Consider the following 24,077-nt stretch of genomic DNA (forward strand, 5'->3'; position numbering starts at 1 on the left):
TCAGATGTCTGGATTACTAAACCCCTTAAAAATGTATCTGCTACTGAAATTAATACTCCATACACTTCAACAACATCAGTATTCAGTAATAACACAGATTAAGTAAACTTGTATCTACGATGATCAAACAGTAATACCTGAAAGTAATCCAGTCAGGGTCGGCCTGGCCAAGGCCGGAGGGCCGGAATTCTTGCTTGGGCCCTTGCCGTATTATAGTTCCTGGGCCCCTGTACTGGCTGTACTGTGTTACCCCAAAATACAATGATAACATTATTATTGGGCTCCAGAAAATAATTCTTGCCTGGGCCTTCAGGTACCCAGGCCGACCCTGAATCCAGTGATAACGAACCGCCACAGAATACAAGCAAACCAAATGGTATGTTTATAATAATGCAGTGTCATACTGAACTTGTGTATTATGGATATAATTAAATTAATAATATATTTCATTATGACATTATGTGCATTACATTTATGGGTATGATGCCTATCCTAATAAATAATATTAATATTAATAATATTTATCTTTTTACTGAAAAAAATTAAAACAAAATTGTTATATCAAATTGATAGAACTATGATACAACTATATAACTATATATAATAAAAAAAATGTATTAAGGGCCAAGATACTCTGACTGGTTTAGTCCAACGGTTCTCAAACTGTGGTATACAGAAGACCATATGGTGGTAAAATGTAATTCATATCTTATTTTAAAAAACTAATAAATAAAAAAAATTATACTGTAGCATTTTAATTAATAAATGTATTTATTGATACAATTTGGATTGTTCTATTTTTAGTCATTAGTGGTACACGACTGATTGATAATATACCTAAGTGGTACTAAAAAAAAAACAAATTTGCAAACTGCTGGTTTAGTCTCTTAGACACATGCTGTAAAAATTAAAATGTACATATTACATATATGCAATTTTTTTCATGTATATTGACAGTTTTTCACATTTTATGGTTATTGATTTTTTAGTTTTTGGGGTACAGCAATAGTACCTCGGACAACATGCGACCCTATATTAATATATCAAGTGATGTGGGTCGTACATCACAACTACCATCACCACAGGCTACTTCTCTAACTCGAACTCGTCGTAAACATTTTAGAAGTCTAATTAATAACTACTCAGTAAGTGAGAAGATAGATTTAACGTCTCCAACATCCAGCCCAGCTCGAACGACACACCATAATACAGTTATTCATCCCACTAATACCGAGAAATATCAGGTAAATATTGTTTATAATTATAAGGTTAGCTGTAAATGTAAGACCTTAAAATAAAATAATATTAATTTTCACAGCTTTATAAAATATTAATGCTTGACACTGTTATATATTTTCTTCTCCATTAATATACTTCTACTCCAAAATAAGTAGTAAACAATAAATGCCAACATAAAATTCAATAATAATTTAACATGACATGTTGTATACGTTGTATAATATAAAAGTATAAGTACTTGAAAAATGGTTACACTTTTGCCTAATAATTATGTGGTCGATAGCTTAACTAACCTGTACTAAATTAATAATTTACTTTGCTATTCTGATATATTATGAGATAACTATCAATGGCTATAATCTACAATAATATTTGTTTGTATAATTATTAATTGACAGTTTTTCACATTTTGTGGTTATTGAATTTTTAGGGCACAGCAATACTAGCTCGGGGCAACATGCGACCCTATATTAATGCATCCAGTGATTTAAGTCACACATTACAACTACCATCACCACAGGCTACTTCTCTAACTCGAACTCGTCGTAAACATTTTAGAAGTCTAATTAATAACTACTCAGTAAGTGAGAAGATAGATTTAACGTCTCCAACATCCAGCCCAGCTCCAACGACATACCATAATACAGTTATTGATCCCACTAATACCGAGGAATATCAGGTAAATATTGTTTATAATTATAAGGTTAGCTGTAAATGTAAGACCATAAAATAAAATAATATTAATTTTCACAGCTTTATAAAATATTAATGCTTGACACTGTTATATATTTTCTTCTCCATTAATATACTTCTACTCCAAAATAAGTAGTAAACAATAAATGCCAACATAAAATTCAATAATAATTTAACATGACATGTTGTATACGTTGTATAATATAAAAGTATAAGTACTTGAAAAATGGTTACACTTTTGCCTAATAATTATGTGGTCGATAGCTTAACTAACCTGTACTAAATTAATAATTTACTTTGCTATTCTGATATATTATGAGATAACTATCAATGGCTATAATCTACAATAATATTTGTTTGTATAATTATTAATTGACAGTTTTTCACATTTTGTGGTTATTGAATTTTTAGGGCACGGAAATAGTACCTCAGGGCCACATGCCACCCGACAGTACTTCATTCAGTGATTTAAGTCATCTACCACCACCACCAATGGCTATTTTGTAAGTAGTCCAAGTAGATATTCAAAATGTGGAGTGAATGTAATCAAAATAATCAAATTTTCAAATCTCCAAAAATATAAAAAAAATATTTTGTATATAGTATTTTAGAATCTAACCACCTATACACCGATTTTGCACCTATTAATTAATTTATAACAACTAGATTAAATCCAATATTCAATCATGACGTTATGTCATACTCCAATGAAATGTATCAAAACTTCATAGAAGATGGCTCAAACAACAGTCGAGAATTACAACAGTATCAACAGCAACAGCTAACTTATACTCAAACTCGTCGTACAATTGTCAATAGTTCCACATTAAATGAATCGATTGATTTAATATCTCCACCAACTAGCCCAGATCCGACAACGCAACTAAATACAGTTAGCCATCCTACTTTTACCGAAGAACTTCAAAATCATGAAGAGATTATACATGACTCATCAAATATTAGTGAATATCAGGTGAATATTGTTTATAATTATAAGTAAAGACCAGATTTTTCATGCAATACATGTTCATATTTTTATAAGCAATTACATGCAGTAAATGGATTTTCAACAATCATACCTAAGTAAATAATATTACAAAATTTTATTTTGTATATTTTGGGTAGTGCACATTTTCCATAAAAACGCATGTTTTTGCATATTACGTATACATTTTAATGTTTTTATTTAGTTTTATAGTTTTATATACAATTATTATCTATAAATTTAGTCCACAAGACAAAAATTGAAAATATTTTTAATAATTAATATTTTCCATTTTCATTATTACTTATTAGTTAGTAGGTAGGTCAGAATACCTAATTCATTGTATACTGATTTTCATACCAAATAATTTTATCTTTTCTATTTCGTCGAACACTATTGACCTAAGCCGGGGCTATACACGGAAAATGGATTGACATAATATTATTGTTACTTATTGTTTTTCCAATAACAAACAAATTGTCTATTTTTTCATCACAGTCATTAAATATATTGTATATATATAATATTGTAGTTAATTTTTTTCTATCATTAATGTTTTAATTTTATAATAAATGAATACCCAGATCTAGCTGTAATAATCAAAAATTATTTTGCATATTCGAAACTTTTAAATGCATATAAATCCAGTCTTTAATTATAAGGTTGGCTGTAAATTTAAGACCCTAAAATAAAATAATATTAATTTTCACGGCTTTATAAAATATTAATGCTTGATACTGTTATATATCTTAATATCTTCTTCTCCATTAATATACTTCTACTCTAAAATAAGTAGTAAACAATAAATGTAAATAAAATTCTTTAATAATTTAACATGTATAATATAAAAGTATAAATACTTGAAAAATGATTACACTTTTGCTTAGTAATTATGTGGTCGTTAGCTTAACTAACATGTACTGATGTACTAAATTAATAACTTATCAGGATATTATGTAAGTCGCTGTTGAGCATTCTTTGCGATATTGAGAACATTTCTGCGTGATTGGAAATACATTTTTATGTTATTGAAAATGTTATAATGATATTATGGGTGTGGAGGTTTGTGAAATGGTTCGAAAAATAAATTTTTCAAAAACCACTTATGCCATAAATAATTTTGTGGGAATTATGTCAGTGGAGTAATTTTCAAATTTTAAATATTACATATTAAATTATTATACCAGTTATATTAAGTATTATTTTAAAGATTATTTTTCGAAAGTCGATTACTTATACTTGCTTACACCGAACATAAACATAGTTCCCATGTACTTGTACTACAGTAGGAGCACAAAGAAGAATATACAACAAAAAATTAAAACTATTAAAACTTTTTTTTTATACTTATATTACACAATAAAATTGTATATTAAAAACTGTATTGAACATTTTTTGGTCAAATATATTCATTTTTGGAACATTTATTAAATATATTGATAAATTAATATATTATTAGTATATTTATATAAAAAATGATAGTTTAAAATTTAGAGTAGAGTTATTAATGTGATCTGCGGTAGAGGGGTAGAGGGAATTAAATGCGTTGATGACAAAAATGTTTAGAATAGACCATGTAACTTAGTTTGCTATTCTGATATATTATGAGATAACTATCAATGGCTATAATCTACAATAATATTTGTTTGTATAATTATTAATTGACAGTTTTTCACATTTTGTGGTTATTGAATTTTTAGGGCACGGAAATAGTACCTCAGGGCCACATGCCACCCGACAGTACTTCATTCAGTGATTTAAGTCATCTACCACCACCACCAATGGCTATTTTGTAAGTAGTCCAAGTAGATATTCAAAATGTGGAGTGAATGTAATCAAAATAATCAAATTTTCAAATCTCCAAAAATATAAAAAAAATATTTTGTATATAGTATTTTAGAATCTAACCACCTATACACCGATTTTGCACCTATTAATTAATTTATAACAACTAGATTAAATCCAATATTCAATCATGACGTTATGTCATACTCCAATGAAATGTATCAAAACTTCATAGAAGATGGCTCAAACAACAGTCGAGAATTACAACAGTATCAACAGCAACAGCTAACTTATACTCAAACTCGTCGTACAATTGTCAATAGTTCCACATTAAATGAATCGATTGATTTAATATCTTCACCAACTAGCCCAGATCCGACAACGCAACTAAATACAGTTAGCCATCCTTCTTTTACCGAAGAATATCTAAATCATATAGAGATTATGATGCATGACTCATTTTCGTCTACTGAATATCAGGTGAATATTGCTTATAATAATAAAGTTGGCTATAAATGTAGGACTATAAAATAAAATAATTTTAATTTTCACGGCTTTATAAAATATTAATGCTTGATACTGTTATATATTTTCTTCTCCATTGGTGTACTTCTACTCTAAAATAAGTAGTAAGCAATAAATGTACATAAAATCCTTTAATAATTTAACATGTTTAATATAAAACTATAAAAGTATAAATACTTGTAAAATGATTACACTTTTGCCTAGTAATTATGTAGTTGATAGCTTAACTAACTTGTACTAAATAAAGGGGTGGCCAAAACGTACTATTGCCAAAATTGACAAAAACGAGTTAGATATCGATTCTTATAAAAAAAAACGTCGACAAATCGATTGATTTTGTCAGAATAGACCAAAACGTACTATTTCCTGGTCAAATCAGCTGTTAAAAATGACTGCTTAATCCAAAACGAATCTTTTCCATGCATAAAAATTATATTTAGATAATCAAAACGTACTTTTTCCAGTTTTACGCCAAAACGTACTATTGCCAATGTTAAAAGTATAGGCACCAATCATTAACTATGCCAAAACAAACTATTTCCATAAATTATTCCAAATCGTACTTTTTTTTATGTTATGTCAAAACGTACTATTGCCCATGTTGTAGAAATAGGAAAATAGAATAGTTAATCCAAACCGTACTAAAATATAATTTATAATTTATAATATTAAGTTATTATCACAACCATTAAGTTTGAAATTAAATTAAGAATATAATCCCAAATTATTAAACACATTTGAGTCGTTTTTAATAGAAATAATATATTATCAAATAATTTAAAAAAACTTCCTTGTCTTCAAAATTAATTGTCTATTATATGAAGGTGAAGTTACTAGAATTGGTGTCATAAAAAGGTTTAAAAATCTTCAGAACATCGGTCAAGTCAATATCCTGCCAAAACAAAACCATGTTAAGTTAGCAAAAAGGAAGATGTATTCAAATAAAATAATTTTTTTTAAACACCAGCTGAGGAATTTTATAATGATATTTTTCAAAATGTAAATAATAATAATATTGGAAATGACGAAGGCGGAGTTTATGAAGAAGACCCTTATTAAATAAGAATTTTTATTATTTTAATTGTATTTTGTATTTAAGAATTAATAATAAATTAAATATGATTAACTATATTTTAAATACTTTTCAGGAGATACAAAAAAGTAAAAACCATTTAAATATGTATACCAAAACTATATAGTCATTGATTTAAATATCTACTTATTATTCAGAAACTTAAGATCAATATTATTTTATTGTAAATTAATATCATTATTAACTACCAAAATTGGAGATACGACATTGGAATTAAGTATTTACGTGTCATATATTAAGCATATTATTTTAGAATATAAAAAACGTTAAAATGTAAAAACAATAAATATTAATATATAAATATTTTTATTTTGGAAAAAACACATTTTGGAGTACATTTTAATAGGTTTTCCAAAACGAACTATTTTCATTAAATTTTCCAAAACGTACTATTTCCATTAAATTAATGGAAAAGGTACATTTTGTATTATTGTACATTTTTATATGACAAAAAAATAGCGTTTATACTTAAAAAATTATTTTTTTATTTTTTTTTTTAAAATCGCTTTAACTCATTAAACTTTACATTTATAGTGCTTCAGTTATAGAAAAGGAGATACAGAAAATTGCTTCTCCTGAAAAATCAGTATTTTGGCAATAGAACGTTTTGGATTTCCACCCCTCAATTAATAATTTACTTTCCTATTCTGATATATTCTTGAATACCTATCAATGGCTGTAATCTACAAAAATATTTATTTGTATATTTATTTACAAAGATAACATATGCATCAAATTCAATTTTGTAGATTAAAGATAAATAGATAATTTTCATAAAATACAATATATAAGATTATAAGACAAGGATAAAGTTTAGATAAATATTTTCACAATTTTATAACACAATTTTATGTTTCTCTAGGCAGATGATTTCAATTTTGTAGTATTTTTGTTAACTGGATAACGCATGTTTTGTATTCATATTTAGTAATATTAAGTTATTCATACAACTTATATGTTTTTTTGTTTTTGTGATATATTTTAAAATTACATACATAAGAATAGTTACTATATTTATTATTTTAATAATAATAGTAATGAATGTTTATTCAAATAATTAAGTAATTGGGTAAGTAAAATGGGCCTAGACCTAGTAGTACATAGTGGTTAAAATTACACTATGACTAAGAATCTAAGATATAAAGAAATAATAATATTATATAAATAGCTAAAAGAATAAAAATAATTTTATCAGTTAATTGCAATATAATAATAAATAACCGACCTGGACTACTAACAAAAATAATAACTTATATTTGGCTATTTTCAACTTTTCTATGTAGAATATCGTCATTTTTTTTTTTATTATTATTATTATAGCATGTGTATAAATGTATAATATATTTATTTATGTACTCTTAATACAGATCTTTGTGACAGAAATCAATCGGGAAAAAATCTACTGCATAAACTCTATGCCATATGATAGTACAATCTTAATGATAGGCTTGAAATACCTGATTAGTGAGCATCTTCCTATGGGCTCAGTCACAAAATGTGTTAATATCTTACAAAATGGTTTAAAAATTCAGCTAACTAGAGCGGATAGGTATGTATTACTGCTCCTGCTGCTCCTCCTCCTATTATTTTTCTAATGATAATTGACAAAAATTATTAATTTATGTTTGTTTGGCAGTGCACAATTGAATTTGTTGTTTGTGCAAAGAATTGACGTTTTGATGAACCCAGAAAACGCCATGATGGTCAGGGTGCAAGATCTCAAGCCAGTATTTAAACAGCTAAAGTCATTGATGAGACTACCTTGTCTTAGAATTTCTAATGTTTAATTACAGCTACTGTTATTGTACAAATTAAATAATTAAATTATATTTTTTATCAATGTCTGTACTAATTTATTACAAAAAATAACAATTTAATAAAAGGGTGGGCAAGTGGGTATCACTTTGCTGTATAGTAGACAGTGGCATATTGCGTATATGAAGGAGGCGACTAAAAAGGCTATGCTTCCATTGTGAGTCTGTGTTTAATATGTTATCAGATATTATCGTTGTTATGAAGTTATGAGAAATGACTAATGAGATCTACAGGTTTAGTTCACCCATGAGTTCACCGTGTATACATAGTAAATAGTACCTACCATTTATCTATGAGAAATTTAAAAATGACACTCGCGGGATTGTTGAAAATGTGTGAAAATGCAGTTACAGGAACGGCTAAATGGCCTAACACTTATGCTAGTTTACAGAAATATTTAATTACAGCAGAAGTCTTAAACTAACAAGTAAAAAAAAAAAATAGAAAACTAGATTTATTAATTTAATTATTATTTATTTTATTTATACATTTAATGATGTAGCATTTTATAATACAGAAGTTTTGATTTATGGAGTATTGGAGTGAATAATCTTCCATATTATTGTGTTTAATGTGAATTTTGAATCAATTCAAATTATATTTATCGTTCCTCATTGTTTGTTCCTATATTTTACTACCAAAGTAAAAATTTTTGGGAGGATGGGGGATTTTTCTTCTCCCATTTAGCTTTTTTTTATCCTCCCCATTCAGAAATCATGTCTACGCCACTGATAATAGAGAGATGGTGAGTAGATCACTATAATGGATGTATTTTCACTATTTAAAAAAATATAAAAATTTTAACTTTGTTATTTAAAAAAAAATACAACAATATATTTACTATTTTTTTAAATTATGGCAAGAATAATTAAAAAAATTTGCTAACAGTTTTTAAATAAAAAAATATTGTATACTTTAATTGAAAAATAAATTAAAAATACATGAAAACTTTAAACATCTATTAATAGCACAAAATGACCAAAAGTTTTTGAAAATTATATCTTATTTATAAATGTTAATATATTTGGTGAAAAGTAATAAATAACTAAAAAGAAGACTATATTTCACAAAGTGAAAAAAAAATCATCAAATTGTCTAATTGAATTGGACAATTTCATCAAATAATTGTTTATTTAATTTAGCTTGAATGGTATGTTGGATGAAAGTGCAGTGAAAGAACATTGTGTTTTTTTCTGCCTATCATCCAAACAAGGAAGTCTATTAGGTATACAGTAAGTTGCAGTAATGTATATGTACATGGATATAATGATCATACAAAAACAATTTATAAATGATAGTATTTTATTAATTTTTAATCATCAAAAACAGTTGTAATTTTTCATAAGTTTTAAAAAAATTCATACTATAATAAACTAATGAGCATTTTAGTTTAATAACTGCGTCCAAGTAAAGTAAATGATCAAGCTATTTGTCCATATTCTGGATGTATACACTGATCATTGGATTTTAATTATTCATCTCCATTAGGTTGGTCAAATGTCACACATAATGACTTTGCTCTCTTTGTCGAAGTTCTAACTTTCACGGTACCATCGTCCCTATGAAATCAGTAATATCAAGATTAAATTATAGTAAATCTTAAAATAATGTTCAAAAAATAACCAGTTGGAAGTTTCCAACCCTCATTTATAGAAACCGCTATAAATACCAAACATTGTTTTGCTAAATCTAAAAAATCGCTGTCCAAATTGTTGCCAAAATCAACTCTGCCATAACACTTTGTACCACAAAATTCAAGATGTTGTCGTATAGCCGTTTCATCAAACATGAGACTACAATAAATTGGAATTTTAGAACGCATTGTCTTTAAAATAAAAGATTTAAAAGCTTTATTGGTAAAACCAGGATTATCATCTACATGTGAATACCATTTTCCCAAAGTGCGTAAATGTGGAAAACTGAATTAAGGTGCTACTGCTGTGGGAAAAAAAATATAATGATAATTAGTAATTAGTAATTACCCAATAGCAGGACTATATTTCTTAGGCATTTTTATCTCTAAGCTTTTTTAAGACCAATTCGTTATTAAATTAGCATGATTACCAAAAGATTCAGAAAAAACATCAGAATCATTTTTATTTTTATAAATTTTTAATGATTTTTGACATGATAACAATTTTTTTATCTTGACGGCGAATAGTTTGTTGTAATGCTTTTAATTTACTATTTTTGATCTGAATTTCATTTAATAACTGACGAATTCCATATTTAAGAAATGATTGCTTTGGTGTATCATCAACAGAAGTCTTAGATGCTGTTAAATAAGCTTACTTTACTTTTTCCTAAAGTATAATTATAAAATAAAATAAATTACTAAAAAAAGTAACTATAAAAACTATAAATGTTGTACCTCAACAGTAGGAATTGATGAATTAAACGATTCAAATGTATCTGGTGATGTATTTACCAAAGACTGATCTAAATCGTTATTATTAAATTGTAATGTATTATTCACTATTATCAGTAATCTAAAAAAATATATATTTTTATATAAATAATACATTTTAATAAGCTTAGTTTATGAGTAGCTTACTTCTGCTATATTAGTTGATGAATTAACTGCATCTGATGATACATTTGCCATAGATTTATTCAATTCAAGATCGATTAGTGGTAGAATACCATGCTCAAGTTCATTATTATCAGTTACCTGAAAAATAAGTTATTATAACTAGGTATAATCACTATGAATTTAAAAAAAAAATGTAATTACTTTAACCAAGATCCTTTTCATTTGAAGATTTGAACTACCATCTATAGATGAGGTTGGCTGGATCATCTCTTCTTTAAGTTCGGAAAATACAGTTTTTGCCTATAATATAAAAAAATAAGTAAAAAAAAACACTAATTCAAACTATTTTAAAAATAAAATAAATATATTAACTAAATACTTACACCTTTAACTCTTGCTATTATTATTGTTAGTACAGCATGTTTTTGTAATATTCTATTTTTATCGTGTACAATAAAAGACTCTGGTTTAAAATGACAAGAACATATAAGACTATTTTTATTGATATCTTCCAGCTTTCGATTATTACTAATAATAAATTCATGCCGTTTTAACAAAATAAAACTTTTTGAGGGAAACCTGGAACAGTAAAGTCATATATACTGACTATAAATATGTACAAATACAGATACTTATTTTGAAAAGTATTTGAATACTTGGTAATTACTTGGTGTAATACTTAGGTTACACTTACCTGTGAAAAGTTATGTTTTCAGATTTTGTTTTAACATTTCTAGTTCTACCACAAAATAAAACAACTAGGCATTGTATGTAGTAGGGGCAGAAATATTAGTTTAAATAAACAGCATCGGGGTACGCTGGCACAGACAATTTAAACAAATATAACTAAAATTACACTCACTCACAGCCAGGAGAAATGAGTAATGAACTAATGAAATAAACTAATGAGTAAATAGCAATGAGTGCTACTGAAAATTCAAAATTGCAATTAACATAATATTATCAGTAAACTCACTACCAAAATTATATTATAATCATTCATGATAATATATGTGTAATAATGACATAGACATAATAATAATATGTCAATGGATAATGGCAACGGGATGTCAAAAATTAATATAAATTAATATTTTGTATATTAATATTATTAATTAATAGTTACAATTTTTTTTTGGAAAAGTAAAATTATCAATAGTAGTCTTGTACACGCTGCACATGGACCAATTTTTATGGATCGTTTAAACGAGATGGAAATGATGCAATAATTTTTAGTACAATCAGAATTTGACGGTCGGATTAGGTTATATACTTAAATAATAAGCTTATATGGTCATATTTATGACATCTTTTATCCTTTCTTTTAAAGTTCGTCATCTATTATCATTTATCACATACTTCTATATTAATATTTCTATATAGAAATCTGTGTTTATTATGTGCATTCAGCATTGTACATTTAATTTCAGCAGCTCTTCTACTTCCCTTTCACTATCAATTTCTGCACCAAATCCTAGACTGAATATAAGAACAATTAATTAACTAAACCCAATTTAAGATAGTATATCGTATATGAATAAACTATTTAGTCTTTACATTTTGATTTATCCTGCGACTTATAAATCTATCAAGACTAGTAAATGCGCCAGAAGCAACAAACAGTAGGTATATTAGTAGTATCACTAGTATCAACTTGTACTGTTTCATTTCATTTCGAAACTTTCTTGTTTATTTTCTGGTACATTAACAACAGTACCTTCCAACATCTATAAGAAACACAATAAATATAAGATATATTATAAAAATACTATTGTAAAGATAATAATATACAATATAATATTAAAATCAACGTGTTAACTTCAAGTTAATTTTATTCAAAAGTATCTAAATTAAGTTAATTCTTGTCTAAAGAATAATGCAAGAATAATTCAAAATTTTAGGATTTATTTTATAAAATCAGGTTTTTCGATAGCTAGTTGGTACTTTGATGTATCATTTTAAATTTCCCTGGTAATTTTCTTGAGCGTAAAGAAAAACTATTAAATAAACAATATTATGTTAAAAAGTTAGCTTTTAACTTAACGAGTTAACAAAAAAAATATGAGTAACTTTTAACTTAATTTAACTTTATTATTTTTAAAATGACTTAACATGTTAAAAAAAAATCATTAACTTGCCCAGCCTTGCCATACAGTCTTGGGCAAAAAGTCGGAGAAAAAAGGATAAAAACTTCAATAAAAATATTACATGTTTGAAAATAGTTAATTATTAAAAAATAATATAAAATAGACTATAATTTTATATTATTATTATTTGTAATTTTTTCTGATTTATTTTCCTAGTACAATCACATTGTGGTTATACAATGTCGAATTAAAATGAAAAATATATTTATTAGTTTTTATTATCAATTTTATCTCGTAAAATTAACAATTATTTTGTTCACCAATATTGTTTTGTACTGTTTTGCATTTAAAAACATTAATGCTGACAATGCTGTTCTCTGCTATACTGCATAATAGATTAAATGTTCAATCTAATAAGTAGGGTGCGGATTTGTATGTATTTACATATTTGTCGTGAATGATAATATTTGAATGATTCCTTTACAGAAATATGTTACAGGACTATCTGATTATTTTAAGCTATGGTTGATATTACATATTTTTACATATTTAATCTAAATTACATATTTTACTGATATTACATATTTTTGTTAAATATTGAGCTATTTACAGAATTAGTAATGTATCGCCGTTTTATATTATGAGTTGTTATTTTGAGATTCAAACTCCAATGAATGAATACTTACTAATTACTTTGAAATTTTTACTTTTTAATTTTTAATTTTAATGTATTCCTAATTAATATTAATAAAATAATAATATAATGTAGTGTTGTATAATTTATATTTACGTACTTTTTTAATATACTCATTTTAAAATTTTTTTGTCAAGAATAAACACATTTTTTTTTACAATTTTTGTATTTTTAATTACATATTTGAATAAAATTAAATACATATATATGTACATATTTTTGAATTTTTAATACATACAAATCCGCACCCTACTAATAAGTAATAATTTTGTTAGGAAAAAAGGATACTGATATATCTGATAATAATAAAAAAAAATGTATGACATCACAAGAGATAGATCAATGAGCACCATTAAAAAACATTAATATAGAAAATCACTATGAAATTGAATTAATGATCAAAATTACTCTTAATATTCCTTGTTGGACTTCTTCACCTCCAACATCCCTTAATTGATGAATTCCTGGTACAACACCGATTTTATCAATTTCATCCAAGAAAACAATTCCTAAAACATTTTTTATCGTATTGAATTATAAATTTATAAGTTTATAAGTTAGTACTAACGTCTTTATCGTATTTGTACCTATAAACCTATATAATATATTTATTAATATGCATTGGCTAACAATTCAAAAACTGCACAAATATTGTAATAATTTTTGGATTTAAAACAAAGCACGTGAGCTATTAGTTTTAGACATTGTAAAATAGGAACATTTTTTAAATTTATTGGATATTTCTGAGAAAATTTCAATAAAAAAATGATCATATATTCATATTATTACTAAACAATGGTTAATTAAAAAAAAAACTTTTAAAATTAATAAAACTATTTTGCATTGCCGCATTGGTATATATATTGAATGACTATGTGTATGTCGGAAGTCCTGATAACAAAATATTTCACTTAACCATTTTAAAAATAAGTTGATAAACTAATATAGATAAATCTGACATCATTCAAGTAAATCAAATATAGTCGAAGTTGACTCTCGATAATTCAAAACATCGATAATTCGAAACGTTCGGTAATTCGAAGTAAATGCTCGCTCCCTAGAAAATCTTGAGGTAATTCGAATACCTAAAAACCATTCATTTAAGTACAATTGGTAATTCGAAATTAAATTTTGGGAAAACTGGCCACTAACAAGTGACAATTCGAAGTCTCATCCATTCAACGCTCGATAATTCAAAATGTATGCACTAAATTTATTTCTTATAATCTTTTCGTTATTAATTTACTATACAATCATGTAGAAATTTAGCTTACTATTTTTGATAATTATAGAATTTTCATCGTTATTTCTTAATCGTCTCTTAACTCTTATCGTATTTACTATTTTAACTCATCGATAGCCGAATGTAGTTTTTATTCGTAACGGTAAATTTTTGCTCCAGTCAGAAATCAATGTCGATGTTTTTAAAGCATTATTCACTATAGAAAAATACTATAAAACTATAAGTTCAATGAAACAGAATTCAATTACAGATTTCTTCAAAAAATAATAATCTTTTATAATATGTATGTAAATCAAGTTAAATTCTTATACATAGTTTATACTGCTTCGTGTTTATAAGTAAAATGAACCCACAAGGTCATAGCCAATCTCGTAAAGTACTTGAGTAATACTGGTAAGAGTATTAAAATACTATTTAGGAAAACAAGGGTCGTTTAAATTCCGAAAATAGTCATACAAATTCATATTAATTAGTGAACTATTTTTTTTTAAATAGGTTCATTGAGGGGGGTCAGTGGAATGTACTCATAACACGGTATTATCAATATATTGCTGTCGCAAATATAATTACACGTATTATAATATTGACGGATATTTTGAGAATAATACAATATGATATAATACTTCGACTTGACGTCATAGCTATACATTATTAATTATATTCACCTATATATTAATAATATATAATCGTGTATTTATTAATTAACGTGTCGGCGAAATGATTAGTAATAACACCACTGAAACGAACTTGATTAGACGCGCCCGACATTATGCGATAATTTGATGATTTACCTTTGGCTTTTGAACCATCGGATCGGATGCGGGTATATAATAATATATTATATACAATTTATACATACACAATACTGTCAATACTATAGTATATACATATTACATAATATAGGTACATTATTATGAACCACCACAATGAGAGGTGCCGTTGCACATGGAAAATAACAGTACGAGGATATACGTAAACTTCGTAACTACACATTTGATTTTCTTGTCGCATAAATGCATATCGCGTATTGTACAATGTACATGTAATTCATGATATACCTACGTATTTGCCATTTTCTTATTTATAATATATAAATATATTGAATTTAAATAATAATTTTGATATAATAGGTATTATGCATCAGAAAACACACTAATACATTAATAATACCAATTTTCAAGTCCAAACCTAATTCTGTAGAAACATTTTTTTCCATAAGAATTATTCGAGAACCTACAACTTATGTATTTCCCCATACGCGCGGATACCATTTGATATAAGCATATATTATTATGTAATTCGTATTTTATATAAAACGATGGCGTCGATAACTCGTGTTCCATGATTCACGAGCCATTGCTATACGCGATTAATGCAATATTATGTTAGTTTACCTATCCTCCCATGTGAGAAATCAGTTTTTGATTAAATTTGTTTTTTAATTTCGTTGTAATTGAATAATAAATAATCATAGTAGAATTAGCAGATGCTTACATTTGTGGATATCCCTAGTGAGTCTATGTAATCTACGAATTATATTCAATTTTCCACGAGTGTATCAACAAATTATAATAATTAATAGTTCGTTTACGTTTTCGATCTACTGCAGTTATATAAGTATCTAATTAAGATAAACAATAATCTAATCGGCTAAAAACTTTTAAGATACAAATTACAATTAGTTTATAATAAATCAAATTTAAAACTATGATATTATAAAGTCTTTGCAATATAATGACTGAACTACTGAAGACATATATGTATAGTGAAGAAATCAAGAAACCGTATTTTATTATTCAACATCGACAATATAATATAACTAAGCACGACTACAAATCATTTACAATCAATAAGTGCGAGTGAAGTAGATGTTTCATTGACAATCTGTATTTTAGATTTTGAATGGAACGATAGATGTATTGATTTTACGATGATGTGTGTTTTTGTGTTTGTGTACACGATAGTCGATAGGACCGAATGGATAGATAAGTATACGATAAAATGCTTCAATCGAAAATTGAATCAAGTTAGTTTAAAGTTTAAACAGGTCAAAATTAAAAATGTCCTGTACTTTTTTTATAATCGGGTACAACAAATGTTAAGAAAGATGAACATTTTTATACTAAACAAGTTTTTTACTTAATTAATTTCTTTGATTTGTTATAATTCACAACCAAATAATCGCAGAAACTTAGTTTTCAGTTTTCACCATTTTCTATATATATATTATGTATATAGAATAATTTTCAAAATATTTTAATTATTTTTCAACTATTTATATACACAATTGAAATTTTTGTTGAAAATATATAAATAGGTAAAAATGCTTCAAAATTGAATATAAGATTCCTAATAAGATTTTCATTTTTTAATTAAAAAATATCAAAAATTTACAATATTTTTTTATAAGCATTTAAATTAAGAATTTTTAAAAAATTGTCTAAATCTCAATAATTACAAATTATTTGGTATAGTTAAAAATGCATAAAAAAATGTTGTTTATCATTAAGATAAACAATTTAAAACAAGGTTCTTTATACGTTTTTCAACCTATATTAAAAATTAAATTTTAATTAAATCAAGTATATATTTTATGACTGTTTATCAGTCATAAAATTTAAATTATAAAACAGATTTTCATTTGTTTAATACCTATTTCTTCCTAAATGACACCGTTATTTGTTTCATTTAAAAAATGAATAACAATAAATTAACAGTATAGACATTTAACATTTTTTCACAAAATGTTTATATTATCATGATCTATACATGGCAATATTTTAAAACTTTTTTTGAGCTATTTTTTGAGCATGTCAAATTTTCAAACTTTTCAAATTTTTTATATGAATGTTGTCAAAAAATTATTCATTGGGCCAAAATTCTTAAACATTTCATACAGGATTTCAAATAAGTTGTTCTTATATCTATCCTGTAAAATTAAAAATTAAAATGTATTGTTATTTTCAATTTTTGTTATCTACCTAAATGGTTTTAAATTGATTACAATGTTTTTTACTCCATGATATGTAATTTGTTCTTTTATGACCGTCTTGAGTTATATGCTATCTTTTTCTAACAATGTTGGTATACTAACCTCTCTTTGTACGGTCACTGGTCAGTCCATTTAGTAATGTGTCTATGTAAAAACTACGTTCATTTTAAGATTTTTAATACATAGAAATAATAAACTTTTATTGTTGTTTCTATTATATTATTTTAGGTAAGTACCTATTTTAAACATACAAAAACATAATAATTAAAATGTATTAAACAATAAAACTATTATATTATTTTAGCAACACAAGAAATTGTGTATTATTAACACGTTCAGCTTGTCATTCGATGTCGGGCGCTACAAACCGATGACGACTCGTACTCGTCATTGGATAATTACTTTTATTCGTTATTTTAAATATTAGGCTAGTTGTGATCGATTATTTTACTTAGTATGGTCATTCAGTATAACTATTAGAACATTTAGAACAACAAACAGCTGGTTTCAATTTCCCGGCATTTTTATGTTTATAATTTGCCTAGTCTTCACGAGTGTAATATTATCAATATTTACGCGGCTGGTAGCGCACGACTTCTGAAATGTACGCAGACGTGAACGTGTTAATTATTATCGCCTACGTTATAATAAATGCACCGAAATTAAACATCTTATATATATATACCAGGAAAAAAAATGTTATAGGAGACTTTTTGTCAAGGTTAAATATTAAATTAAGCGAAGAGGAAGATATACAGATGAGAGATGTAGTATTTGTAGTTGTAAATAATATACAATTTAGTGAAGAGAAGTTACAACTGTACCAAAAAGAAACTGTTTAAGATAAAGATCTGAAATTAGTTCATAAATATTATTTTGATTATTATTATTTTTAATTGGAAATAAGAATGAATGTAATGCTGATGACCATATGCTGTTCTAAATTATAACAAGCATAGGCGTGTCTAGGCTTCATTTGCAGGTCGTGCACAACAGTGGCATAGATGGGGTTACTGCACTAGAATTATCAATTTTTATAGTCTTATAAATATAAACTTTACAAGTCCACACGATGAAAATTAAAAAAATATTATATGAAATCAGAAACTGAGAAAAAAATAAGGTTAGGTATATTATGTACCACAATTTATAATGTAAGCTAGATCAAATTTCGCAGGTCATGCCTGTGCAGGACAGGCAAGACGCGTAAACACACCTATGATGACAAGAAATCATCAAAGTTTCACAAATTATTTAAACATACTTGTTTTAATTGTATACAAATTATTGTTAATGCTTTTTATGCTATTTTTTTTAGATTTGATAAAAACATATTACGAAAGCTAGTTCTATGTGAGTGTAGAAAAATAAAAAATTATGTTTGGTATGGCTTATCTTTAATAATACACATGCATGTAATAATAATTCAATTTATATTTTGTCAGGCGTAGAAAGTATGATGCTTCAATTTGCTCAATCCACTTCAATAAATTCTTCTATTTCACAACCCGAAGAGCCTGTTAAAGAAGCAGATCCAATCCTTGATAAAATTAAAAAGGAATGTAAAAATATCCTTTTTGAATATGAGCAACTGAAAAATTTAGATGTGTGTATTATATAATATTTATTATAATATTTAGAGTATTACAATATTTATAATGTATTGTTTGAATTATAATATGTATTTTCTTATATAGAATATAATTTATTCATTATCGGAAGATGAATCTTCGGTAATTCGCACAAGACATGAAGAATTTGTGAAATCAATGTCACTTGTAACTTTAGATAATAATCCAATCACTCGAACAACTGTGGCAGGAAAAATATTTGCAGAACTTTTATCTAAAAATATTCTTTCAATAGAGGCAATAACTCAAGGGTGAATTTATTTTTTACAAACTATATAATATACTAATTTTTGTTGTGTGTTTTTTTTTAAAGAATTGATGCTGTCCTTAAAAATTGGAATGATTATTTGATGGATAACCCTCAATTTTTCTCCTATATTGCTGCCATTATTGGTAACTTTTTATTTATACACTTAATTAATTATTTGATTTATACAAGAATTTTAAAAACAAAATATTTTTTTTTATAGCTCCATTATTATTATCACAAAATGCTTCCTTTGATTTTAATAATTTAAAAGATTCGTGTACGTCAATACGGCCAGATAATTCTAGCAAATTTTTCATAGAAGTATTAAATAAAATTCTTAATTCCAAGGAAACACATAACATAAAAGAAGTAAGTAATAGTATTAAATTCTGATTAGAATTAATATTAGTTTACAGTTACATGTTTTTTAGCAGAATAAATGAATCTTTAATTTTATTTCTGGTTTCTAGTAACAAATCAGTCTCAATTGTTGTGCATACATTTTGCATCATTTTTGTTTCTTTTTATCATATAAATTTAAAATTATTCTAAATTTTTTTCAAGATTCTAAAACAATCAAAAATGTTTATATACTTTTTTTATATAATTAGACCAGAGGTTTCCAAATTGTGGGTTATGTTATATTTTCAAATAGTACATTTTTCAATCGTCTATTACTTTTTGTTGATGTTCAAATTCAGTTTATCTATTAAAACAACAAAACAAATAAATAAAGGTCATTCATTGATATTGTAGGTCACCAAATTTAAAAAAAAAAAAATCCCAATATAGGTCGTACAATAAAAAGTTTGGGAACCTCTGGTTTAGACATTTGAAGTTCTACCCAATATGTTTGAATATTTAAATAACATTATGGTTTTAGTTGGTCAAAGAATATGAATTTTAAGTGTAAAAACTTTTTTGATATCATTCTGTACCTAATTAAAATTAAACTTTATTTAATTTATAGAACGTACTATTCATTCTGATGTGATGCATAATGTTTCTAATGAGTATAAGCTTAACATTTAGACATTTTCTTAATTGTTATATATATTTGTAACTTATATTTTGTTGATAATTTAATCATTTATTTCACAATATCTAATACATTTTTGACCCGTATGAATGATATTTTTTTGTATTTTTAGCAACAAGGTGGTATATTGTGGATTTACAATAAGTGGAGGATGTCAGAATATGTTTCTCTTGATGTATTTATGCCTAATAACCAAATAAATAAGTTTTTTAAAAATGATGTAAGTTTTTAAACCTTTTTATGTTATTTTTATTTTATTTATAAGATGTATTTAATTTTAGCGAATTGGAGTATTCCTTTTATCTATTGCTATGTATGATAAAATGAAGCTGACTGTTAGCAAACTACTGTATGATATATTAAATAGTTGGATAAATGTGAGTAAATTAATTAGTGATTTAAAATGTTGCATTATATTTTTTATGTTTGATATGGTGTTATAACTTAATTTTTTTTATTTAATTAAGGTTAATATCAGTGCAGAAATAATAAAATGCCCTCAGTTTGTGCGAGCATTAACTATAGCTATTGTCATAGTAGGTTCAAGTAAGTCGCTATTTTTGATACTTTTGTATACTAGTGCTACGTGCTCTGATGTCCTATACCAATAATATAGTACACAATAAAGGATACTACGACGTAGGCCTAAGTACTAGGATAGCAATTACCCATGTATTATAATAACATGACGTGTAATAGGAATATTACGACATAGAAATAAACATCTACCTGTAATGGGGAGTATCTACACACTTGGACGGTAATATGTTAGGCCTAATCGATATGAAGAATAATAATAGGAGAATTAAAAACGTCTATTACTTTAACCTTCAGAAATTGGAGATGAACGAATTCAATGATACATTGTAAACCTATAATCGAAATATGATTTTAAATTAATCTCGAGCGAAGCTGACCACAAGTGGGTGGGCAAGCATCACCGGATGTCATATGTAGATTAATCATCGCACATGCATCCTGAAATGCATAATAACGTGAGAACAAATGACGCACTTAGGAATAGGCCAGAGGATACATGGGTAGTAGGTCAGGGGACACTGACTATATAAGGGGGCCCTGGAGAGGACTCCTGCAGACATGATTTACCAGAGTTAGCGCAAGCACCTTCACATCAGTCTACATCAGAAATCTATTATTTGGACTTAGAATATTTTCAATTAATTAAATAAACGACACTTAGAAATATTTCGACGACCAGTTGCTGGCCCACTACACTAGTTATTCAATTATTAAATTTGAACTTTTAGAACTGAATCATTCTTATGAAGATTTCTTTGGCCATGCTCATGTGAAATTATTGACTTGTTATATTCGGTCTGAACCACTTCCAGAACCTGAAATCCAGGCTCGAGAAGTTCAATGTCTGTATGGCATTCAAATAATGTCTGCAGTACTTGAGCATCCTGGAGGTAAGTTGCTATTGATTTAATTTTTAGATGTATTATTAATTCAATTGTTTTTCCACTAGGAATGGTATTAAGACTATTCCATACACTCTATCAGGATAGTATTATAAGTAAAGAATCGTTTGAACTATGGAAAAAAGAAGATGAATTCAAAACAGGATTTGATGAAGACTTGGAAACAAAACCCATGGCTCTTGTAGTTTTAAATTCATTCTTCCTTTCACTAGCAGAAAACGATTCTGATTCTGATGAAGCATTTGAGTAGTGTACCACACTATCTTATTGCTGCGTATATCCATCAATCGACACAAATTCTTCTATTTTTTTTTATTTTATTGTAGATACCATGTTATAAAAAATTTATAAAAATAAGAAAAAAAATTCTAAATACTTAGCCAATTTTTATTTATTTCCTTTGGAATTCAATTATTTAAAATTTGCAAATATTTGTATACAGTGTTTTTTTTGTTAAGGGTTTTATTTTAATTTATTTATCTTTTGTACATCTGGTTTTACTTTATATTAAAGCTAGTCTTCTTAACAATAAAAATAATAAATGACCTAAATCGTTACCTCTCCACCCTTCTCTTTTTGACAATGGGATAATAACAAATTAATTTTATTGGTATATTTATATGAATTTTAATATATAATATAATTGTGTGTTTATTATCTACATTAGTTTTTAATACATGTTTCAGTAAATATGGAGACTATGCTATGTCAAAATTAAATTTCATTTAATGTAATGTGTCTTGATACAAATTCTTATAAAAGTTTCGAATTTACATAATAATAATTTTTATGAAGATAATTCGTTGGAGAAAATAACTATATTTTTCTATATATGTTGATACCTTTGTCGGACTATTGTGTACAGTTATTATAAATTAATAATGTGTAAAGTTGTGGTTAATGTTATTTCTAATATATATATAAAAAAAAATAATTGACTAAATATTTTAGTTTTAAACATACTCTTCTCAATATCTGTATATATTTTGATCATAAATGTATACTATTTCCTGCCTTATTATAAACATTTAATAGTTACATTTCTAATTTTTATTGCTAAGACTGCTAAGAGTGACCATTTTCATGTTTATTATGGTCAATATGTATAATCAGTTGTTATAGTTAATTATGCTTGAGCGATGTAGAAAATTATGATCAATGGGCAATAATTGTGATAAAAAGATAGAAAAAACAGTTTCTAATTAATCTACAACTATTTATTTTTATATAATATAAATGTTTAAAAATAAATTAGCGACAATATGTCTTAAAAACTTATTTATAGTACTGAAATACTATATTATACAAAATTATATATTATGATTATAATAAACTATAAATAATAAATTATTCAACTTTTATTTGTTTCTGTACTATTTAATTAACTTCACCATACAAATATACAATAAGAATATTAAATTTTTATAAAATTTCTATATTACATCTCTGGCTTAGGTTTTTATAGGCATACCCTCTAATAAATCTGTCGGTGCAAATGATTATCTATAGAATATAGATACAGAAATCTAACTATTACTTTGACACCAACGTGAGTATATCGTTGACTATTTTCAGCTGCTTATACAGTGGTTTTTAATTTTTATCCGCGGCGGCTAGAAACCGCGTCTACCGTTTTGCTTACATATATATATATATATGCGGGTTTTAGTAAGCGGAAGCAGTCGATCGCCCAAAATTAAACAAGCGGTTTTTCTCATACAAATATACAAATTGAATAACTCCGTGTTGAGTTGTAGGCGGATATAAACCACTACGTGTGTAACCAGCTTTACAATTACGTATCCTACTTAGTACTTAGTAGGTACTTGTAATTTGTAATTTGTATATAGTTATATATACTCGTATTATTATACTTAGTTTAATTAAGATACCTACTCGGACATTCGGTGACTGACTTGTGCGCAAATGGCAAACACACTTGTGTGCTTACAAATAGTTGACTTGTTTCTGTGATAAAACTGACAAACGGATGTTCTATAACCACTGCCCGACAAACACCTACAAAGCCGC

At 26.2% G+C, this 24,077-nt stretch overlaps 2 protein-coding genes and 1 pseudogene across 3 annotated transcripts; 2 read left to right on the top strand and 1 right to left on the bottom strand.

Moving 5' to 3' along the window:
* The first annotated feature begins 995 nt into the window (after nt 1-995).
* LOC132926396 (uncharacterized) lies at nt 996-8,160 on the top strand. Its single transcript, XM_060990744.1, has 8 exons — nt 996-1,244; nt 1,670-1,918; nt 2,344-2,435; nt 2,599-2,905; nt 4,618-4,709; nt 4,873-5,182; nt 7,688-7,869; nt 7,957-8,160. The coding sequence occupies exons 1-8, from the start codon at nt 1,023-1,025 to the stop codon at nt 8,105-8,107; spliced, it is 1,605 nt and encodes a 534-aa protein (XP_060846727.1). The 5' UTR covers nt 996-1,022; the 3' UTR covers nt 8,108-8,160.
* Nucleotides 8,161-10,059: 1,899 nt separating this feature from the next.
* On the bottom strand, nt 10,060-15,908 carry LOC132924967 (uncharacterized; annotated as a pseudogene).
* A 1,903-nt stretch (nt 15,909-17,811) lies between these two features.
* On the top strand, nt 17,812-22,421 carry LOC132926503 (uncharacterized). 2 transcript variants are annotated; one of them, XM_060990869.1, is made up of 11 exons: nt 17,812-17,912; nt 19,003-19,068; nt 19,130-19,290; nt 19,382-19,566; nt 19,629-19,708; nt 19,786-19,934; nt 20,717-20,824; nt 20,886-20,981; nt 21,072-21,150; nt 21,873-22,034; nt 22,094-22,421. In XM_060990869.1, the coding sequence occupies exons 2-11, from the start codon at nt 19,062-19,064 to the stop codon at nt 22,294-22,296; spliced, it is 1,230 nt and encodes a 409-aa protein (XP_060846852.1). In that variant the 5' UTR covers nt 17,812-17,912; nt 19,003-19,061; the 3' UTR covers nt 22,297-22,421. The 2 variants fall into 2 exon arrangements, with proteins under 2 accessions (XP_060846852.1, XP_060846853.1); XM_060990870.1 differs by having other exon boundaries at nt 17,814-17,912; nt 19,003-19,037.
* The last annotated feature ends 1,656 nt before the right edge of the window (nt 22,422-24,077 follow it).

This window comes from Rhopalosiphum padi, chromosome 3 (assembly GCF_020882245.1).
Source record: "Rhopalosiphum padi isolate XX-2018 chromosome 3, ASM2088224v1, whole genome shotgun sequence".
NCBI classification, from domain to species: domain Eukaryota; kingdom Metazoa; phylum Arthropoda; class Insecta; order Hemiptera; family Aphididae; genus Rhopalosiphum; species Rhopalosiphum padi.